Source organism: Ahaetulla prasina, chromosome 1 (genome assembly GCF_028640845.1).
Source record: "Ahaetulla prasina isolate Xishuangbanna chromosome 1, ASM2864084v1, whole genome shotgun sequence".
NCBI lineage: Eukaryota > Metazoa > Chordata > Lepidosauria > Squamata > Colubridae > Ahaetulla > Ahaetulla prasina.
The window spans coordinates 226,481,334-226,504,838 of NC_080539.1; the positions used below are offsets into that span (position 1 = coordinate 226,481,334).

The window sequence follows — 23,505 nt, forward strand, 5'->3', positions numbered from 1 at the left end:
CACACATTTAATAAAGATAGCACTTGATAGAAGAAAGGCAGTGGGCTTTGGAAGTTTTGGATAAAATGGTAGATGTGGAAAGATGCTTTTCTGTCATGCTACTTATTATGCAATAAAGGTTATGTCTGCTTGTGACAATGAAAGCACGTATCCCAGATGCAAGAATTTTTTAATTACATGCTTCTGTAAGTATGGCTACAAAGTGTTAAGAAAAAAAGAATCTTACTCCAAGAGTAAATTAGGAACAATAAAAGAATGCGACAATTATAACATTTTCATTAAAAATTTATAAACAGGTTTGCTGATTTACTTTCACCGAAAATACATGGCCTTTTTCCATGTCAGAACATTTGTCAGGATTTGGCGACTCCAGGCTAACCTGACATGCAAGATGATCAAAATGGATTATGTAATCTTTTCCATTTATTTCTATTGATTTTAATCATGATAAAATTCATCAGGGTGGGCTAGGAACGTGGCACCTGAGGAGAGGTGGTTAAATGAAAAAATTTAAAAAAATTAAAAAGTCTAACCAGGAGACAATCCGTCATTTGCTTATTATGAGGAAGAAGAGGAGGAGGAGGGTGGAATGTTATAGCAGCAACAAAACATGACAATGACAATATCCATTATTAATACTGTATGACAGGCTTCTCTTTAATTTGTCCTTCTAGATATAAAGTTAAGGTCAAGAATTCATATCATTTCTTAAAAACTGAGGTTAAAGAGATTGTTTTAAACTTTTTTTAATCACAAGCAAAGAAAAAAAATCGAGGAAAAAGGAAGGTAGCTGGGGGTGGGGTTTCTGAGCTAATCAACTTTATTTCCGTAACTGCCACTAACATCAAAATGCCAACGAGTGGACCATTTTAATCAGTTTTATTGATTCATGCTTTCAGATCTTATTCAGTTAAAAACAAGGCACATTAAATACATCCTCTTATTGCTCTATAAATGCATGCAGCTCATTCTGTATATCAAAAGTAATAAATAATGGCAATAAAACACCAAGACAGTTATAAAAATGACAACCCAGCCTCAAACACAGTATTTAACAGTCCAATCCTGAACAATAACCCAACGCAATACATAAAAGTGCCAGATGGAAAAACATGCGGTATATGTATATGTATACATATGCATATATGCATAGATATATGTGTGCTTACCTATTCATACACACACACAACCACTAGAGAACTGCCTGCTCCTATATTTCTTTGTTTTCGAAACAATTGGACAGTAGTATCACACCATTTTTCTGTTATATAAAAAGGAGCTTTGTGCTTCCTATACATTCATATATATTCCCTTCCAAATATACAAAGAAATACTATCACAAAGAAACCAAGTAGAGAGTCTACTTTTAACTGAAGCGAGCCACTGTAAAATGATGTAGGGGAATAATACTTTCCCTGCCCATAGGAAGCAGAGGGGTGCGTTGGCTAAAACGACTCCTAGAGTTCAAATCAATGCATAAAAGAAATCATGGCTTCCTGATCAGGGTGTGATGATGGCATCAACAGCAAAACATGACAGACCATGTGAAGAAACCTTTGCTGGGCTAAGGACAAACATTAGACATTAGTCCAACCTCTGGTTATCAGAGAAGTCTATTTGTAAAGGTGTGCACTCAAAAGTTCATTAAAACTCTTCCTTTAAGAACTGTGGTAGATTCTTAGTATATATTAGCCCCATGATCCCCAGCCTCATTACATTTTGGGTGCTTATTTAACTCTTAATGTTTCCAATGGACAAGGTGTTTCACATGGACGAGATGTGCTTGGATCTCTTGATACCTGCCATTAATCTTCTGCCTCAAACATAGAAAAATGTTGCATCAATTATTAATTAAATGTGTTACAACCGGCATCTCAACGTCTTTTCTGGACCTCTCCACATTTCTGCAATCTTAGAAAAGTAATAGCTTTTTTGTTAAGGCTTGGCGTTTTTTGGCCTAAGCAAAACGGAACGAATTGAAAAGTGCTGTGTAAAAAACATCCAATATTTGTTGGCGATGGGAGAGGGGGAGGAAGAGAAAGATCCGCCACAAAAAATACCTCAACTCTTTGTGCTAAAAGAGAGATCTCCCACTGTCAAGTGCAGGCCCAGTTTAGACCTGTATTCCAAGTCATTCTGAAGTGCTCCGGGCCTAAAGAGGATGAAAATCTTGCTTTGGCTCCCACCTCTACTTTTAACCTATAAAACACAGGGCTGACATTTCTTGATCATAGCAGTAACTTACATAGGAAATGGTCTGCAGAGAATTTTGCTAGAGGGCATTTTTTAGACTACTACCTTTTAATATCCTTTATGAAGACCTTGCTCCTTCCCCTCAATGCTGCCTAAATTTCTAAATAGAAAACAGGAGTGCTTCATGCTAATGGCTGGGTTGTTTTTACATAGCAATGTCTACTTTTAACAACAGATGCCCTTAATATATTCACTCTTTGAATATAGAGTAATTCTTAATTTTAAATTCATTTTGATATTGAGACCTTATGAAGGGCCAGTTCCCACAGACTGCTCTGAAGAGTGAAGAAATGCACAGACCTGAAATGCTAAAATAAGTAAATGAAAGAATTTGGGTCTGCAGGTAGTACAACCCTTACTGATCTATAAATTGTACTGGAATATTAAGTGTTATTAAAACCTGTAACAAACAACAGTAAAATGACTTTGTTCCTTTTAGGTTTGCACTTTGCTGCAATTTTATTTTCCAATTAGCAAAAAGTAAACCTTCTACTGATTTTGCTATTAATTTATCATTATATTTTGGAAGGATTTCTACCCTAAAAACTAGGGTTTTTACCTAAAATGATTTTAAATAATATGTAAAAGTTTTGGGTTTTTTTAAAGAAAATATCCTAAAATTGAATCAGCAATCCTAGCAAAAAAGTAGTGTAATCTTGCTCAGTATTTTATTCACTATTTTTCTGAGGAGTTATTGGGCACCTATCACAAATAAAATCCGATTTCAGAAACCCTTTTCTTAAAATTTCTATGGAAATTTCAGAGCCAAGTCAAACCATCCACAGGATTCAGGGTTTAGCTCTTTTTTTTATACATAAGATGTACCAGGGAAGGAATGGCAATTTCTTTCTGTGGTAAAGTAGCAAGCACCATTGGATATGTTTATTTTCTATTTTATGCTGGCTTTTTGGGTTTAGGACATTTTAGAAGAATTAGGCCCCACATAGCCTCTTATTAAAATACAATTGTATCACTGCAATTCCTTGGTTGGACATTACACTTCTATTTTGGGATACAGTCTATGAAAATTCTAAATGCAAGCACTCTCCTCCATGATAAATCACTCATTTTTATGGCATGCGCTTTTTAATAGACTGTGGCCATTATAAAAAATGTTTGTACCAAAGTTCTAGGCAAGCAATGAATATTTAGCACAATGTACTTCTCTGAAAGGGTGGGGAGGGGGAAAAAGTATCTGGGGGTTCAACAAAAAAAAAAGTCAATTTTTAACATATGAAAGGCATGCTGGCATCGTCCCCTTTTGCCTGGTTAATGCATCAAAAGGCAGAAAGAGAATGGAGAGCAGACCCTATTAATGTAGGAGAGGAACTACTCTTGCTTTTGTATAACAAAGAAATCTACATTCATGTCTGGTTATCATCTGGATCCTTGCCATGGTTTGAGTGTTCAACTCCCGGGATTAGCCCAGGAAAAAGAAAAAAGGTGGACAGTTTCTCCTTTTCATGGTTTTGTTGGCCATGGATTCTAGAGAAAGCCAGTTCAACAGGCCACCAGTCAAGTAGACTCTTCGCACACATGTAAAAAGAAGAGCTGTACAATGTGACTTTCTGCAGAGTTGCTCACAGTGAGAAGAAGCAGAGACATCTGAAAGCAGTGGAATGTTTTTCAGCATTGAAAGAGGAAATGAAGGGGGCACACCTTTTTGTAAGCTGTAAGCCCACCCCCAACTCACAGTCCACCACAACTCCTGTCCACTGAAATCACTTCCCGCTGATGTATGTTCTCTTCAGCTGCTTTCATAAGTACGGCAAGCCGGCTTCCAGATACATATCCTTTCTGAATAGCAGTCATGAGCTAAAGAGACAAGATAGAGAAAGCTTTAAAGTCAATACTGTGTGTCACTACATTATTAGATGATGCCATTATCTCCACATCCCTGCTTAGAAGCCTTTCCTTATAATTTGTCATATCATACCAACTTGATTTGGGTGGTCCAGTTTCCTTAATTTTTCAACATTATACATGCCCCAATGACTTGCAAACCCCCTCACTTCTTGTACATAAAAGATCGCCAAGGGAAGACCAAGATACAGCTGGTCCATCTACCTGTTTGCCAGAAATGGAGCAAAAAGAGACATGCTTTTTTGTACCCTCCCAACAAAAAAGTAACTACCCTATAATATAGATTCACTGTTTATTTTTATTTCCCATTTTCCACATCAAATTCAGTATTCCTTTTGGGTTGTTAACTTCTGTTTTGTAAAACAAAGGGTAGGGACTGATATGTAAATCATTCTGACGTACATTTTTCTCCCTCTCCAGAATAACAGAATAAAAATGATTTCAACTACAACAGCAGAAGCAGCAACATAAATACAACTTTGGACATCTTTTTAAGGAAAGACAGTTCCACGGAAATAAGACAGCAGGATAAACAGTTTTCACTTCTTACACCAGCCTTCCCCTATCTGGGGCCCTTCCAGATGGATGGGCCAATTCCCAGAATTCCCAGCCAAAATGGCCTCTGCCGAGAATCCTAGAAGTTAATGGCCATGTATTTGGAGGGCTCTCTTACATTACAGCCAATTCAAATAAGCTCCCTCTTAAACAAATATGGCAATCTTTCCAGCATCGTACTCTCCCTAAGGAATCTGAGGAGAAGAAAGCTAACAGATTGGAGAGCAAGCCTGGAGAAGATTGAAACCTGGCCATGAAATGAGACTACTGCTCTTAGAAATATTTAAAAGTAAGTTCTATACTTTGGGAGCCTTGCAAATAAATAAGAGATAAGCGTACAATTAGGTGAGGGATTATATATATATATAATCCCTCACCTAATTGTACGCTTATCTCTTATTTATTTGCAAGGCTCCCAAAGTATATTTTATATATATATAAAATTGGCATGATTTAAATCATACAACAGATTTTTCAACTGTTGTAAAAAATGTTCAGAGAACAGGCTACTCTTTCTTTCTTTCTTTCATTCTTTCTTTCCTTTTCTCTCCCTCTCTCTCTCTCTCTTTCTTTCACATTTCCACATTTAGATTCAACAGTGCTTTTATCCGCAGCCCATCTTGAGAGAGACAATTACCGTTTTCCTTTGCCTTGATCTTGTTTGTTTAACGTGACATGCAGTGAAGAAAGGGCTGACATGGACCGAAATCCCCAGCATTAATTTATCTCATGTTCTGCATTCATCATTGCCACAGCGCAGGAAGGACCTGGCAGTCAATTGAAAAACCTGACCAAGAAAGGCTCTGCAAAAATAAACCTGGCGAACAACTGAAAACAAATAAGCAGCTGCTTGCATAAAGGGAGTCAAAGGGACACTTGGAAACATTTTGCAAGTCTCTCTACAGCCCTCAAATGTGTATCATGCCACATGGGAGGGGTTTTTTGTGGGGGGGGGGGAAGAGGCACATGCTCTTTTGTTCTCTTCACACTAAATTATCCCCTATGATTCACAGAATAATAGAACAGTTTATAGGACAAGTGATGCCGAATAGCTCAATTCACCAAAGCAGGACATTTAGCAATAAAAATGTACTGCAAGCTCTTGCCAATACCTCTTTCTTCCCTGTCCTGCTCACTGACTTCCTGTCTGTTCATTTGTCGATCTTCTCCCTTTCCTGGTTTTTGACAACCACAGAATCACCAATCTCTTTCCACTTATGACTGTGACTGTAACTTTGTTGATGGTAATCCTTATGATTTATATTGATATTGATTGTTCCTGATTGCTTATTTGTACCCTATGATTATCATTAAGTGTTGTATCATTAAGTGTTAAATTTGTACCCTATGACCATCATTTGTGTGGTAAATGTTGTACCTTAATGAAGGTATCTTTTCCTTTATGTACACTGAGAGCATATGCACCAAGACCAATTCCTTGTGTGTCCAATCACACTTGGCCAATAAAAATTCAATTCAATTCAATTCAATTCTAGAACTGGGATCACTAGGATTACTATAGGTTATATTTTTTGCCTCCAATGTGGTGTGAGAAATCTACTTCAACCAATGAAGATCTTAGCAAATGGATGGATTTATAATGAAGGGCGTGGACTTTCATTCATACAATCAGTCTCCAATCTATTCAGGGTTGTAGAACTCAATCCAAACATCTCACATTGTAATCAATAAGCAACTGGAAGCTAGTGCAGATCTTTCAATGCAGGCATAAAATTATGGCTGTATTTTATACCATTTAGTAGCTTAGTTGCTGCATTGTATACCCTGTTGCCTAGACTTGCTGTTTGTGAAATGGGTGGCCATATTACTGTGAGACATAAATAAATAAAATCTTGTAGGGCATATTCTAGTATCAATGAGAAGGAATTAAGGTATAGATAATTGTCACCAAATTACCAGGGAAGGGACCCTGGACATCACTGCATGAAGGTCTCAAAGGCAATTTGCTAGCAACAAATCCAGTGGTTGAAGATCAAGGAGCATTCTCAGATTGAAAAATTGCTCTTTCAATGAGAATCAAAATTTCAATTTTTGATTTTAAAAAAACCACCAAAACTTTAAAACTCAATGGTGACACTTACATACAACATTTACACTCTTTCAAATTCTACTATCATAAAGAATGCGATCACGTTTTTTGTTTGTTGGCAAGAAGTAGCCAAGTCAAAAGAGCAAAGTGGTAGAGTTCAACATTACTGGAACTTAGTTTGTTTTATTCTGCTGTGTATGGATGAGGAAATACATGCCCTCGATAGTGAAAATAATGTTGTTCCTTCCTTCCTCTTCTTTATGAAAAGGAGGTGTATTACCATATAAGTTCACAAGAAAGAAAGAAAGAAAGAAAGAAAGAAAGAAAGAAAGAAAGAAAGAAAGAAAGAAAGAAAAGAAAGAAAGAAAGAAAGAAAGTCTGTTTGCTGAACCTTTTTTTAGAGCAGTTGAATTATCACTATTATCACTTAATAGCAGAATATCAGACTTGGAAGGGACATTGGAGGTCTTCCAGTCCAACTCCCTGCTCAAGCAGCAAACCCTGTACTTCTTCTCCCTAGCATATTCCCGCAGATGCAGGGTCCGCTTTTCGGATCATTGAATGCCACTTTGCACAGGCCTGCTGCTTGCATGTCTTTACTGATGGTGTCTCGCCATTTCTGTTCAGCAAACCCTATACCTTTTTGCCATCGCGTGCCAAAAGCGGGGGGAGTGCTGGGGGGGGTCATGCGCGTGTGTGCCCATACCCCATAATTCAATGTGCCCCACCACCTGCACTCCCCCCACTTTTGGCATGTGATGGCACAGTGGGCACAGTAGGCCCGTTTTTCGCCCTCTCCAGGCTCCAGAGGCTTTCTTGGAGTCTGAGGGAGGGTGAAAACGGCCCTCCCCATCCCCCACAGGCCCTACAGAGGCCGGAAACAGCCAGTTTCTGGCCTCTGGAGGCCTCCGGGGGGTGGGGAAGGCGTTTTTGCCCTCCCCAGGCTCCTAGAAAGCCTCTGGAGCCTGGGGAGAGTGAAAAACAGGCCTTTCCCACCTCCCTGTTTCCTGACATCTGGTGAGCCCAGAAGACCTGAAAATCAGCTGGCTGGCGTGTGCATGCACGCTGGAGCTAAGCTAGGGCAACACTCGCTTGCCCACCAATATGGCTCCGCGTGCCATCTGTGGCCCGCGTGCCATAGATTTGCCATCATGGCCCTATACCATTTCAGACAAATAGTTGTCCAACCTCTTCTTAAAAATCTCTAGTGTTGGGGCACCCAGAACTCCTGGAGGCAAGTCATTCCATTGATTAATAGTTCTGTCAGGGAATTTCTCCTTAGTTCTAGGTTGCTTCTCTCCTTGATTAGTTTCCATCCATTGCTTCTTGTTCTGCCTTCAGGTGTTTTGGAGGATAGCTTGACTCCCTCTTCTTTGTGGCAGCCCCTGAGATATTGGAATGCTGCTATTATGTCACCCTAGTCCTTCTTTTCATTAAACTAGACGTACCCAATTCCAGCAACTGTTCTTTAGATGTTTCAGTCTCCAATCTCCTAATCATCTTTGTTTCTCTTCTCTACACTCTTTCTAGAGTCTCAACATCATTTTTATATCATGATAGCCAAAACTGGATGCAGTATTCCAAATTTCATATATTATTAGAGGTTAAGAGGAGATACATACACAGCAATTTAAGTAGCTGCGCTTAGAGAGAATACAGTGTATGACAATGACTTGAGCTAAACCAAGAGCCAAACAGCAACAAGAGTGCAATTTATAAAAGAATCCCCTACCCCTCACTGGTGCAAAATGGTTATTTTTTACCATAGGAAAATAAATAGAATAAATTCTGCCAAATAGGTTGAGAGATGCTTGTCCGCATTTAGAAAGTATGTCTCTTCAACAGATGACATTGTTGGCTTTAGCGGGGTAAATTTCCCTCCAACTTGTATTGTAGTGGTTTACAGATTTATTTTTAAAAACTTCTCAGTAAAATGATGACCTAAAGGTTTCTCAGAAGAAAATGTAAATTATTGCTCATATTGCTGATTATCCCACTTGTGGGTATCACTCCAATTCAGGACAGAATTTCAATATAGGCGATAATTATTTATATACATCCTGTTTGTAGAACCCTCCAATTGTACGGTTATAACAAGCTTTGCCAAGTTTTTGGCACCATCTGGAGACTCATTTCTATTCCTAGAACTTAGAGGTGAATTTATGCTGCTGTGCCTCTTTTCTTGTTTTTACAGATTTTTTTAAACTGCTTCTTTTTATGCAGGCTTATTGTTTTATAACCCATTTTAACAGGTGATAAATTTAAAAATAGGAGTGAAAACAACACTGACAAAAAATCTGGTTGAGTGAAGTCAAAAAAGGAAGGTGAAAATTGGTTGTTACATTTTTTTAAAGGCAGAAATTGCTGGAGCAATTCAAAATTTAAAATGTGGATTAATATATTCAAAAAGCAAAAATGCAACATTTACCCAATGCCATACTAGCACTTTTATTTATGTATTCCATTCTATACCCTACAATGAATGTCTGCATTTGTAGAATGGCAGAGGTAGAAGACATGGCTTATATCCTATTGACTGTTGCCTGTATAAGAGGTTAGAGACAAATACCTGGGTCTATATACCAAACAAATGACCCATTGAGATCCCCATATCAAAACAACTTACCTTATGAGAGGCCAGAATTTGAAAATAACATTTAACACAGCACAGTACTTAAGCAAAATGGTTCAGCTGAGATCTGCATATCTGGGACTGATTGGGGTAGATTGTAGGGGTGACACCGAAATATAATTTTACCGTATTTTATCTACATCTTAAATGTATTTTATTCCAATTTCATTTTAGAGTGTATTTTATTCCAATTTCATTTTAAATTGTATTTTATCCAATTCCATTTTGATTGCTTTTATCAAATTTTGGTAATAATTTGTTTCTGGAACTCTGCACGTTGATATGGCCCAAGAGCCAATCAATCAATCAAATAAATACTAACACTAGCTACAACCAAACTAAAGAAAAGTTACCCAAACTGAGTGTAACCATTAAAAGTTCCTATCCTGAGCAGCAGCACTACGAATAATAGCCACAAGTGAGATCAGGAGGAACTGATTCTATACTTTCCTCTGATTGGATAATTACTGCTATAAGGAATCTTTCAAAGATTCCAAATTCAAGGCCAAGGTCCACTTTTAATAAAATCTGACAAGATAATAAAAGTCAAGAACCTTGATTTCAAAGCCTTCCTGGCTTTACTTTCAGATGGTGACCTGAAAATCATTCTACTACTTTTATTTCGGTATTTGAGGCATTTCTCCCTCTTTCATACTTCTATAATAATACTGTGCAGATACTGCAGAGGCCTTGCAGCATAAAATCAACTCAGATTAAACATAGGAACCTCTCTCCTACTTGTCCTTATAACTTCATATCTAGTATACATGCAAGTTAACAGAACTAATAGGGGATGCAGCATAAAAGGTGTATGTTATTTAATATGCATACATTTGATGTGTATTATGTTCTAGTGCAGGCGTGTCAAACTCAAGGCCTTCAGGGTGCTTAAATCCAGCCCGCGGGGCCAGCTTGGGAATATCAAAGGATTGGCCCGCAGTGTCTCTGCTGGTTAAAATGGGCCACGTGAGGTTGCCCCATGGCCCATTTTCAGCTGGCAGAGTGTTGCAGGAAGCTGTTCAGGCTGAAAACGGGGCAGAGGGGGCCACACGCAGCCACCCCCACACCTCATTTTGGCTGGCAGGATGCTGCAGGAGGCGTCCGTCCCATCTCCCCCCTCCTGCTCCTCCCCCGCCAGCCCACGGAGAACTACAATGCTGATCCAGCCCTTGAAGAAATCCAGTTTGACACCCCTGTTCTAGTGACAGAACATAATTCATTTGACTGATTGGTTTCCTCTAACTCAGGGGTGTCAAACTCGTGTCATCACATCATGTATCACGACTTTTCCCCCTTTGCTAAACCAGGCGTGGGCATGGCCAGTGTGTGACGCATGGGGCCCGCGGGCCACGAGTTTGACACCTCTGCTCCAACTGAATCAAAGAAATACTTTCCATTTTGCAACAACAAAGGTGTGGCTTCCATTTTTAAATAATATCTGCCAGAAATGAATGCCTGTACATTTTCCTTTCTAATAATAATGAACTGAACATTATGAGTATTGCAAGGATTTTTTATACCATTATATTAGATTGATATAGATATACATGAATAAATTAAAAGAAGTACTCACTTGCAAAAACTCGTTGAGTTCAACCTGCCCATTTTTGTTCAAATCCACTTCATTCAAAATCTCATGGAGTGCACTTTCATTAATTTGAAGGTTGATGCTCTATAAAATATATGAAAAGGAGAAAAAAACCTCACATGGCTGGATTAACAAGACACTATTAATATCTTGCCTGGAAATTCTGATGAATTAAAAGAAATAATAATGAAGTAAAATGTTACCTGTAGCACACTCTGCACATCCAATATAGTAATAAAACCTTTGCCTTCTTTATCAAACATGTAGAATCTCTTTTTATACCTGCAACATAGATAACTCATGAAAAATCTATAAATAATGCATAAGCAGCTTTAAACCAGCAAAGAAAAACCTCACTTAGTCATGTAAAGGATTCTCAACTATCTTGATCCATGCACACTCCACTCCTACAAACTCTCTCTCTCTCTCTCCCCCCCCTCTCTCCCTCCCTCCCTCCCTTCCCTCCCCAATTGTGAGGAAAATAGGTGAAGGAAGGTATATGTTCATTGCCTTGAGTTATTTCTCAACTCAATTTGTTTCAGGGATACAAACAAATAAATAAATGGTTTAATGGCCTCTACCTTTTTCTGATCCAAATATAAAAATACAATTACATTTGAATTTCTCAGAGAGAAATATACCAAAGAAATATACCATTCAAATATACCATAGGGGGAAAAAGAGATCAGGATATGGGCAAATACATACATCAAGTGCAACTCAGCTTGCAGGGCTAACAATATTTCAAATACCTCATATGATACATCCAAATCCCTTGAAATTAAGTAGTAGCCATTTGCCCTGTGTTAACAGTTACCTGTCGATATCTACTGGGGATAAAGTGATTTCACTCCGATCTGTCAGCTGCTCCGACCGTGCCTTGTAGCCCATTTCATAGTACAGGAACTTTTTTGCCGTAGCGAGCTCTTCCTAAGAGGGGAGAGCACACAATCTGAGCTGTAGGGTAACAGCAAATATTTACATTCTGAATTTCTCCTTTGCTGGAATGTTTTATTGGCTCCTTTCACTTTAATTATAATTGCTGGTCCTTAGAGGAATATCAGCAGTTGATGACCAAAAAGTGCTTAAAGGTGAACAAGGTAATTAAGATTAGGCAGCATTTCATGCTTCAGCTAGATCACTGGTTTGGTTGTACAAGTGTTGATTATCAAGTGATAATTACCCCGGGAGACGTGCAAGGTAAAGAATTTTTAGGGCTGTATCATGCCCTTAATCCATACAGGCAACTCACAGCGATGTTGCGCTTGCAGATAGAAGGGCCAAGAGATGGCCTTTAAGTTTTAGCACAATGAATGCCCTAAGTGAGGAGTCTCTGGGTTTAATGCATTTAGTTCTTTTAGGCTCATGGCATGTGCTGATTACTCTCTTCAGGCGGCATGGAGCCTATAATTTGGAAGCGGCAAGCTTCCTTCCTTCCTTCCCTTCCTCTGCTAGAAGCTCCCAATGGTTTACACATAAAGCAAATATTAAAATCAATACTTAAAACAGGGGTCGCCAACTTTTCTCAGGCTTTGCGGACCGGATGGTTCCATGCACGCCTCAATCGCGAACCTCCATTTGTGCGAGCAGCAGGAGCACGCACCCGCTTGCATAAATGGAGCTTCCCGTACAAGTGCCCACTACTTGTGCAAATGTGCTTATCTGCCGTTTGTGGGGGATGGTTCTGAATCGGCCGCAGCCTGGTACCAGGGCCATAGCCTGGGGGGTTAGGGACCCCTGACCTGAAACTTGATTTCAAAAGCAATTAAAATGTAACAAGCAAAACAAATCAAATGAAAAACCAACCGTTTGACTCAGTAAGCTTGTACAAAAAGGTTTGATGTAACAGCGTTCCTAAAAGCTAATGAAAAGCTCAGGCCCCTCGCCATGCGGGGAATCTGTTCCAAGGAACCTGAGCGACAAAAGAGTTGCCTTGATTCTGGCTCACAGCCAGATGAGCTCATGGCAACTGCAGGTGAACCTCCTCGATGATCTCAGTAAGCAAAGAGGGTCACTTGGAGGAAGGCCATCTCCCTTTTATCATTGTCCGCTTTACGCTGCCTTTTATGCTCAAAACCCTGCACTTGAAAACAGGCACCTGTAACTGAAAGCAGCTATCCAGCTGTGACGAAGGAGCCCTCGGCACAGCATGCAGGCTAGGTAAGATTGCATCTTTTATTTTCAAAAGACCCAAGAACTCCTTTTCAAATACGGAGGGTTAAAAAAAAAAGAAGGACTTTGCAACACCAGTTATCTCTCTCATGTGGAAGCCAGCACACACACTGCTGTCTGTGTGAAGGGCTTCACTCAATGTTACATTTGTGGATGTTTGTTTGGGAGAACTATAGGTGTGTACATGTGGGAGGAGGATACTTGGCCTGTAACTTCAGTGCACTCCTTTCCTTACTTTAACCATATCTGCACAAGGCTTTGGTTTTTTTTACAGATACATGTGTGCTGTTTGTGGTGAGAAGAGAGTTCCTGCAAGGAATGAGGTGGGGGGGAGAGGGGGTGTCTCTCATTTTACAAAACAAGACTGTATGGTAGAGATGAGCTGAGAGATTGGCATAATTCACACATAACTTTGTTAGTATTTTTTTAAACTATCATTTGTCACCTATGACATAGCAGGATCTGATCTGTACATTACAGCAAGAAGTTCAATGTTCGCATTAAGAACTGTTAACCCAAGTAGTGACTAGTGATACATACGGACAGTCCCTTCGATGGAGCCCACAGAATTCAGTGAACTCTGGCTGGGTGGGGTTTATGCAAATGAGCCTCCCTTACTTTTTCCAGACACATGAACCATCATGCAACCATTGGTTATTGAGAAAATTATTCAAATTTTCCACCAAAGTCAAATAACTTCTTGGAAAGTTTCTCATAAGCTTTCTGACTATGAAACCAGGAGCCTCTTTAATACCTTCTTCTTCTGTTCACTCCATCTCAGTTTCTTGCCCATTATCTCAATGATTCTTGGTAAGGCTTCATCGGCAGCTTGGACATTCAGAAAAGCCAAACGGGTGCGACGAGCAATTATGTCCACCGCAGTGCAAGCATATTCACCGATGGCATACTCAATCTAAAATGTTTGAAAAGAACAACCGCTTCGGTTTGAGAAATTTGCACAAAAGAAATGAAAGCAATGTAACCTGATAACAAACAAAGTAAATAGAATTATTTACTACCATTTTTACTGTAGAACAGTGGTAGTCAACCTGGTCCCTACAGCCCACTAGTGGGCGTTCCAGCTTTCATGGCGGGCGGTAAGGGTTTTGTCCAATACTGAAGCACTTTCCTTTTTTTTTTATTTAATTGACTTTTAAAAAAAATTTCATAGCATTATTTAAAAACATTTTCTTTAGGTTTTCATAAAATTCCTCGTGACAATTTAAATTTCTGAAAATTTACTATTTGTATCACCCGCACATAAGTTTAGTTCATGTTACATAAGTGAAACTAAATGGCGCTATAGTGCGACCGCAAACAAAAGACCCTCATCCCAGAATAGCTCGCACATCTCCCACCATACCACCCAGCTGTAACAGACAAGCAGAGCTGGTAGCCAGTGCCCCCCCCCAAACCCAATCCACGATGTGCGAGAGGCATGCGCAGATGACGATACATGGCGCATTACTGTGGAAGCGGTGGGCGGTTAGAAAATTTTACTACTAACAGAGATACAAAAGTGGGCGGTAGGTATAAAAAGGCTGACTACCCCTGCTGTAGAACACATTTATCTAGGCTTCTTAACAGGGGTGAAATCTAAAAATTTTCCCTACCGGTTCTGTGGGTGTGGCTTAATTGGTCGGTGTGGCTTGGTGGTCAGGTAACTGAATGGGCATGGTCAATAATAATAATTAATAAAAATAATAAAGTATACAAAACTTGGGAGGCCACAGTCTACCTTCTTTAAAAACAGACCCCGGCCTACTAATTGCCTTTTACTGAGAGGCCCCGGTCTACCTTCTTTAAAAATAGAGGCACTGGTCTACTAGCTGCCTACAGCACTGACCAGCTGTAGTGCGGCCCTTTGAAGTGCCGCGGCAGTCATTTAAGGCCTTTTGCAGCTATATCACTACTGAGCGCTTCAGGGACAGAGAAGAGGAACAGCGAGGCGTGGGCAGTGGGGGGAGGGGCAGGGATTTTTGCTACCAGTTCTCTGAACTACCTGCCCCCATCGCTACCGGATCGTGCGATCCGGTCCGAACCGGGAGCATTTCACCCCTGCTTCTTAACCAAACTTTTCACCAATTACAAGAGGCCTCTCTCTCCTTTCATCTTCTTGGATTACAACGGTGATGTACCTGGAATTACAGTTGAGCAAATATGTATGTTTGGGGGAGAAGATTTAATCTCATATTTAAATATCTAAACCAGCGGTCCCCAATCTTTCCGGCTTTGCGGAATGCCAGCATCAGCGAGGGAGGGGGAGAGGGAATGGTTCTGTGTGAGCTGTGGGGGTACGCGGGTGTGCAGCTCCATTTGTGCAAGTAGTGGGCACATGCTGCTCGCACAAATGAAACTTCACAGGTACACACACTCGCCCGCCGCTCGTGCAAATGGAGCTGCATGCTTGCGTATGTGCTTGCCCACTGTTTGCGAGGGGTGGATTTGAACAGGCTGCAGCTTGATACTGGGCCGTGGCCTGGGGGTTGGGGATCCCTGATCTAAACTTCTCCAATCTTTTACCTTCTGCCAAATAAGCTTCCTGGATGAGAAACGAAATGTTTTCAAAGAAAAAACCCAAGAAAGTCCAGTTGCTTTTTGGAAAAACACTTTGGTGTTTCTACTGATTCCTTCCTCTACATCTTTTATTTTTACCTCAGTCTTCTCAGGATTCTAGTGGGATTGACTGATTTCCTACTGGTCATTACACCTTTCAGATGTACTCTGTCATGACAGAGTAAAATATTTCAGAATTTGCTATTCATGTAAGAATAAAACAAGCCTTGCTGATTAGATGAGGTAAATGAAGCTTCCAATTTTAATAGGGTAGGAAAGGGAACCTTCAAAACCAAAAGCAAGAATGCAGGAAAGGAGGAGGAAGAGAAGCAGCAACACAAAGCATTTCGTACCTCTGACTCGATATATGGAAACTCTGAGACAAGCCGTTTCCCAACGATAGGCCACCTCTTCCCAGTGACCTGGGCTAGTTTTGCCACTTCAAAAGCCTTGTCCCCAAATGTATTTGCAAGATGTTGAGCCACCTGTGGAATTGAGAAGAGGTTAAGAGACTCAACACCTCTTGGAAGGGAACTCTATCTTGTTAGGAGTCATCCCCTTGTCTGTGATTCAATAGTCAACCCAAGATGGTATCAAAGGCAAAAAGCCAGCAAGTCCAGAACAATAATAGACATGCCGTCTATGAATAATTAAAATTTTAAAAAGTGGTCAATAACATGATCTATAGATAATGCTCTTTTGATATTCTTTTTTTAAAAAACTCTTCTTCCAATGAACTAAGATCTGTACTGAGTTGTTAAGGCAACATATGAAGAATTTTGATTAAGGTAATCTTTTGCCACTATCTTTTCATCAAGGGTTTGTCTCATCCTCTCCTTGCCTTCTACAATAATCCTTCTCAATCACCTTTGCTGTTTATCCCATTTCTCTTTTGACTTACCAATTGGCTGTAGTGGGGATTTCCAGGCAGAGTCACAACTTGAGGATTTAACTTGCTCCCTATGGTCTCCATTTATGTCACTGTTTACAATCATGTTTATCGAAATCACCTCCACCCATTTTTATTATTCCCCTGCCTCTATTCCATAATATTCAAGGGGATGGAACTTCAGAGAGCGCCTTCACAGGCAAACAAGCAGACAAGAAAGTTCCATTCCATTCATACCCATCAGCATGAAATTCTGTGGATTTAAGTGGTTCTACTAACCTGAATAAATAACAAACTCACCTCATTTTCAAGTCCATAATCTTGAACCAGGCGGATATAAAGGGTAGGGCTCCAGCCCTCTGCACCCTGCAGGAGCAGCCCTACAGTTTTACAGGGACTGGCCTCAAGGTTATGTGATTTTACTGCAGCATCAATGGTATCCTGGGCCATTGAACGATAGGTTGTCCACTTCCCACCTGGGAATATCAACAAATACAGATAGTGTACAAAGATTGATCCCTTAGGCCTCTATTTAAAAATACACAGACTAAAATTTTAAAGAAAAAGCTCTTAGAATGAAATATTTCTATTGTACAGGAAGACAGACACCTGCAATCCTACCACAACACTACCCTTACTGGATAAAGCTGATGGGATCGGTCATCCATGTTATTTAGAAGGCATTGGTTTTCCAACTCTTCTAGTGTTTCAGAACTGAAAACCTCAGCATATGTATCTGACCAGCTTCCTTCATATCACTAAGAAATAATTCTAACAAGAAAAAAAGAAAAGAATTTGAAGTAACACCCTTGTACCTGCGATAGTCACAAGGCCGCTGTCACTAACATGCACGATGTGGTTTCGAGATATGGACTGGGTGTCTTTAGAATTGGGATCTGTCACGAGGGGACGAATCCCACTCCACGCTGCCAGAACATCTCCTCTCCTCACTGTAGTAGAAAACAAAATCAGAAAACAAACAAAAAGGAAGAAGTCTTGTCAGAAATATCATCTCAGAAAAGGATTTCAAAATAATATATGATTTAAATCCTGTTAGGTTAGAAAGTAATCACAACTTTTAAAATGTCATCTTGGGGAAACAATAGTGTCAGTTCCATGAATTTTAATGAGAAAAGGCAAAGTGAAAGAGATACACAAATTCAGCACAGTTCCATCTTTTGATTGAATTCAACAAATACTTAAACAGAAGACAAAAATATAAGAGTTTGGTAATAAAACTGAGAAACAAGTTTTCTGAGGGGGGAAAAAAAAAAAAGAAGAAGAAGTGCCAGTGAGGTAACTTGAAGTCTGGCCCAAGGAAAGCAAAAACCATGATGTCCTAAATCTCAAAATCTGGCAACCTCAATATTGGGATTCTTAATAAGATTTTCCACAATTTTTTTACAACAGCCATTTTTATATGATTCAATCTCGACTCATCCTTGGCTAAGCAATTAATTATATATTTAGCTTTTCCCAACTATTTAGTAATTATACATACAGCTTACTTATGCCAAACTTCACATTCACATAGCTCTATCATTGAAGATTTGGACGTTACATTTACATATAGTTCTTGGCATATTAATTTTGGGGATCTTCTAGCTAAGTCAGACCTTGAGAATTCGCCTTATTGTTTTGAGTTTATATCCTCATTATTTGAGACAAGTATTATCTATACAACATCACTAACTGTTATCAGGAACTCTTAAATCAGTTTCTCAAAAGCTTCTTCACAATTTGTATTTAAATAATTCAAAGAACTAAATACATTACATGGAGCAAGTTAATAGTTGCTATCCTAGGAAAACACCATTGTAAATTCTGACTCTGTGAATTTGGACTACAACTCACTGTCCACATGTATAAACAAAGCATTTTAACCTCCAGGGAAAAATAAAGATTAACAGTGAATTCTTACTATGTGGAAAATATGATCTGCCTGGCCAGGAACGTATAGGATGATTTTTATGAACTAGTCTGGAATTGTTCATTACTCTACTTGGCCAAAACCTCAAGAAAAGTGTACTGTCATCACTCTCTGCAAGCTATTTGCAGGAAGAGGCAGAATTTGTCAGGCACACTTTGCAGTTCAGAAAGGTCAAAAATTTTGAAATTGCTGTTTTTACTCTTTAAATTCTCTTCCTTGGATTTTTTTTAAGGACTAAAGTTATCTGGCTTCCTGTGGACCACCTCAAGGGGTCACTGAGATAACACAAGAACAGTTTATTTTCACATGTCACTAAGTCAAAAAGAAAGAAAGGCTCATCCATCATTTTTCTCTATAGTTTACTTCTTCTAGTAAGTATTACTATAAAAAAATAGTAATGTGTTTTTCTTAGGATAGGGAAAGAAATATGCTATCCAAATTGAAGAGGAAACCGTAGGAATATTAAACAAGGACCCACCCAAATTTTCTACCCAGAGCCAAGACCAAAAATACATTTTGTTTTGTTTTCTTTTTGAATTTATTTTGTATTATATATAATTCTCTAGTTGTGTTTTCATCATCATTCCTTCGGTCCTATGAAAAAAAAAATCCAAGTCGATAGCAAACAAAAAAAAAGTCTGAAAAATAACAAGAAGTTTTTAAGAAGTTTTTTTCCCCCCCAGTTCTGTTTAAAGCTGTTTGAATGTTAGGAGAAAATTATGAAGGTAGGTATTTAAAAAAATGTGAGCTTGGATGCAAGAAATCCCTGCTTTGTTGTATTCACTGAGTGACTAAGGACTTCTCATCTCCTTTCATCTTACGCACAATTAGAGGCTGTCCCAGACCTACTGTGGTTGAGCCTTAAGTTCACTTTAAAGCAGTTACTGCAATTTCTGTTGCTGCCTGTCCATAGATGGCTTTTGAGCGTCAAGCTGGTAGCCACAATGTCCCCAAGGAGTGGGGAGGAGGGGCAAGACATAAACAAAATTTTATTGCAAATTGAATGAAATCTTGCTTGGTCGAGGATGTCTGCAATTTTGGGAGAGGCTATGGGACATGCCCTAAGATTGTGACCATCAATTTTGTATTCTTCGTTCGTTTGTTTTTGTTTTTTTGTTTAAAAAACAACAACAACAGGCTTATGTGCTTCCTCCTCCACTTGTGATTTCTGGGTAGACAATGGCAAACTATGATTTCCACAGCCAAGAAAAGGGAGAAGAAAAGTTGAATACACATAAGAAAAATGAAAGAAAGGAAAGAAACATGTAGCTACAGCTGCCGTCACTTTCTAAGATCCCATCATAGGAAATAAAAACCAAGTATCCAGGTTATTCTCCTTTCAAAAAAACTCACCTATTTGATTAACATATTCATACAACCTTCAAAACATATGCAATTCTCCCATCCAGCTGAACATGAGGTTAATCAACAGTAAGCAAGTTCTTCTTGTGTCCCAACCCAGAATGTGATCAATCTCTGTGTTTCCTGCCCTTCAATTTTATGTGAAACAGTATATAAACTTGTCCACAGAAGCCCAGTACCGCAATACTAAAAAAGGGGCTATGTTTTGATCCTATTATTATTGACATCTCGATAATATGACCATGACAACAGCACACTCTATGGTGAAAACAAATTCATCTTCTTTTCCTGCTTCCTATAGAGTTACTAATCCATTGAATAAATTAACTCAGCAGCTCCCAACATTTTGGACACCAGGGATCAGAGTTCAGTGAAGTTTTTCCATGTGGTTTCGTATGCTGCCTGTGTCCTGGGGATGGGGCTTTGCTTGTTAATGTGGCCTGGTTTCTTGCATGCTGCAGCCTAATCTTCACGGACCGGAGGTTGGGGACCCCTGAATTAACTCTGACGTCACATAATTCTTTAAAAGTAAAACAAATACATAAACACACAAGGCTTTTTCTCTCTTACCTCTCTATCATCCATGTAATGTCTATTCATAAATAAAATATGGAAGTCTAAATTACTGTTGTGATCTTCCTTTAGCGGACTAAAAACTCCTATGCAGGCTTTTGTGTGTAAGTGTGCATGCGGGGAGGATTGTTTTAAAGACAGTACTTTCGCAAGGGTGTTAACAGAAAAATCAATAATTCCTTGTAAAAATATCCCGAAAGAACAAGAAATCTGAGAAATCAATGTTGTGTGCCAGCGTGTTTAGCCCACCAAAATGAAGTGCTAATCAGTGAAATAAGATACCATATTACATTTATAAATTAATGAAACTAGAAAAAGCAGCATGTGTGACACTATAATTAAACAGCTGGAACACATCCAAGCCTGTGTAAGTTGATAACCCTGCCACTGTCTTTGGCAGCAAAAAGGCAGGTCTGCCGTGAGTTGATACGGCCAGCACAATTGCTAATTCTCTAACAGACAATCTATAAACACGACTAATTACACACGAGGAAAACAGTGCACAGCCCAGGTTGGTTACTTTCAAAAGCATTAAAACGCTCAAGAAGGCTACTTTTGCAGAACTGCCTTGTAAATAATTAAACAAACAAACAAACAAACAAATGCTGCCTTAATCAATTCTCCAAGCTGTAGCTTAGTAGACTCAACCACCTTGCCTGACAAACCTCAGCTCTTTTATTAATTTTTGCAAGAAGGACCTAATGATAATGGGTTTTTTCCCCTCCTCCTCCTCCTCCTCCTCCAGACCATTTTCCTTTAATGGCTACAACAATAACAAAACTATCAATTATCCATTTCAAGGAAGAACAAACAAGCAATCTAGAATGTTCAGTCTTTTTTAAAAAAAAAAATTAAGGGATTAGGAACATGAGTATAAATCTACAAAGCGCCGGTCAGAATCTGAATCTTTTTAGAGAATCATTTTAAAGAAGCTGGATAATTAAGGAATTTGGTAATGAAATCTATTCAGCTCTCCCAGTTACCAAATCTTATTCAGGGTGCATCTCTACTTAAATAAACAAATGACAAAGTTCAATTTGCTTCCTACCAGTTATATCATTCTGGGAATGAAGGAGGAGAAAGAATGTATTTTATTTTAAAAAATTACTTTAGAACACAGAAGAAAGGTGTATTCCTTAAACAAAGCCAATTCTTTAAAAATGACAGAATGGCAGGTAAAGGTAAGTGGTTCTTTAAGGAATGTGATGGGACCACATTTCAAAAAATTAATAGGGACTAACCTTAATTTACATCTTAATTCAATTAAAATTAAATTTTGCCATGTTGAAAATTAAAGGCTTTTGAGAGTCACATGCAACACTGGGTTCTTCAAGTTGTGTCATCTTGGTTTAGAATAAAAAGGACATGATAGAAAGCTGTAAATCCTGACTCTTTAACAGATTGGCTATACAAGAAAACCGAGTTGGTTCATGCAGCAATTATTCAATGCAGTGGCAGGGCTGTGCTGTGCTGTGCTGTGGAGTTTAGATATAAAAAATCAGGATTCAGACTCATAAAGCTATTTACCCTTCACAGAAATGCTGATAGCATAGATATTCCCTGAAGAAGATCCTAACTGTTCAGGGAAGGTATCTCCATTGATACTATGGAAGTATTGTAAATAAAGAGAAGGGCAGAACTGCAGTCAGTGTATGTTTGTGTGTGTAATTGGCACCTCCAATTAGCAGAATTCATTTAACATTTCCAAAGAAAGTCTTATTTTCCAATTTACTGATCTTGTTGATTTGTTCAAGTACTACTGTAAGTTCATTGAAGTAATTGCAGAATTTGGCAGGAAAGTGAACTATAAAAATTGGAGTATTTAGCCATTCCCATGACAGTATTTAAAGATTTTCTGGTAGACATTATACAAAAAAATCTTTGGCATGTGGGGGGAGGGGAGGGGAGGAGAGAACTGGTTTACTTTACAGGTGAAGGATCAAAATATATATTTTTTTCTAGGCCAAGGGAGACATTCATGATGCAAAGGAATTTCTAACAGTATGTTTTTAATGTGAGTCATGTAAAATGAATCACAATTAATACGATGATTCTTCAGTTATATATTTTGCTCCTGTCTGTTGCCTCAAAAATTACAATTATGATAAAAACTTTGGGAGGCAGGGATCATGTGCTCTTGTGATCTCAGGTTGTACACTTCTGCCTTAAAGGGAATAATAAAATTACATTTTAATGTTACTGAAAATTACCTTCAACATCACAGTTAAGATAGTTGCGCACTTCTGTCAAAATGAAGTTGATATCTTCTTCGGTAGGTATTGGATGATGGGTAACTTCAGTTGCAGTATCGGTAGTGCCAGCGATAGTCATCTTTTGCCATGGCAAGAAGAAAATCACTCGTCCATCACTTGTGGATGGGTCAAGAAGTCCCATATTATCAGGGCTAGAAGAAGCCAACAAAAATATTACTTTTTTTTCCTTCTTCCCAGGTTGTTGGAAAATGTTGCTCTGTGAAATCTTCAATAAAACAAAATACCAATGAGCATCACCTTATCAAAAAGTGCCCCAGAGACAATAGGAAGAGCACAGGAAGATATTGCAATCATGGATTTGGATCTAATACAGGTAGTCTGCGACAATTGAACCCAAAGTTTATGTTGTTAAGTGAGAATTTTTTATGTGAGTTTTGCCCCATTTTGCAACAATTCTCGCCTCAGTTGGTAAATGAATCACTGCAGCTGATAAGTAAGTAACCTGGTTGTTAAGTGAATCTGGCTTCCTCATTGACTCTGCTTGTCAGAAGGTCGCAAAAAGTGATCATGTGATCCTGAGGACGCTGCAACGGTCGTAAGTATGAACCAGTTGCCAAGCATCTGAATTTTGATCATGTGACCATCAGGATGCTGCAATGGTTGTAACTGTGAAAAATGGTCATAAGTTACTTTTTTCAGTGCTGTTGTAACTTTGAATGGTCACTAAAAGAACTGTTGTTTAGTCAAGGACTACCTGTATTATGTTGACAGGTGTTTCACGCCCAAACTATAGCAGATCTAGGTGCAAGTGTGACAGTCAAGGCAGAAAGGGAGCCTGTGACACAAGCTGAAGAGCACCTGTAGCTCAG

General features: G+C 38.9%; 1 protein-coding gene across 11 annotated transcripts in view; it reads right to left on the reverse strand.

Annotated features, from left to right (window-relative positions):
* Positions 1 to 864: 864 nt before the first annotated feature.
* Positions 865 to 23,505, reverse strand: part of GPD2 (glycerol-3-phosphate dehydrogenase 2) — a 99,572-nt gene continuing 76,931 nt past the window's right edge. For all 11 annotated transcript variants that reach the window (XM_058192476.1, XM_058192501.1, XM_058192483.1 and 8 more), the window contains 9 exons: positions 22,634 to 22,827; positions 17,374 to 17,508; positions 16,859 to 17,034; positions 16,023 to 16,154; positions 13,868 to 14,026; positions 11,759 to 11,871; positions 11,145 to 11,223; positions 10,927 to 11,025; positions 865 to 4,068 (listed from right to left, as the gene is read on the reverse strand). In XM_058192476.1, coding sequence (XP_058048459.1) covers positions 3,943 to 4,068; positions 10,927 to 11,025; positions 11,145 to 11,223; positions 11,759 to 11,871; positions 13,868 to 14,026; positions 16,023 to 16,154; positions 16,859 to 17,034; positions 17,374 to 17,508; positions 22,634 to 22,827 — 1,213 coding nt within the window. In that variant the 3' untranslated portion in view covers positions 865 to 3,942. The remainder of the gene's footprint in view (positions 4,069 to 10,926; positions 11,026 to 11,144; positions 11,224 to 11,758; positions 11,872 to 13,867; positions 14,027 to 16,022; positions 16,155 to 16,858; positions 17,035 to 17,373; positions 17,509 to 22,633; positions 22,828 to 23,505) is intronic.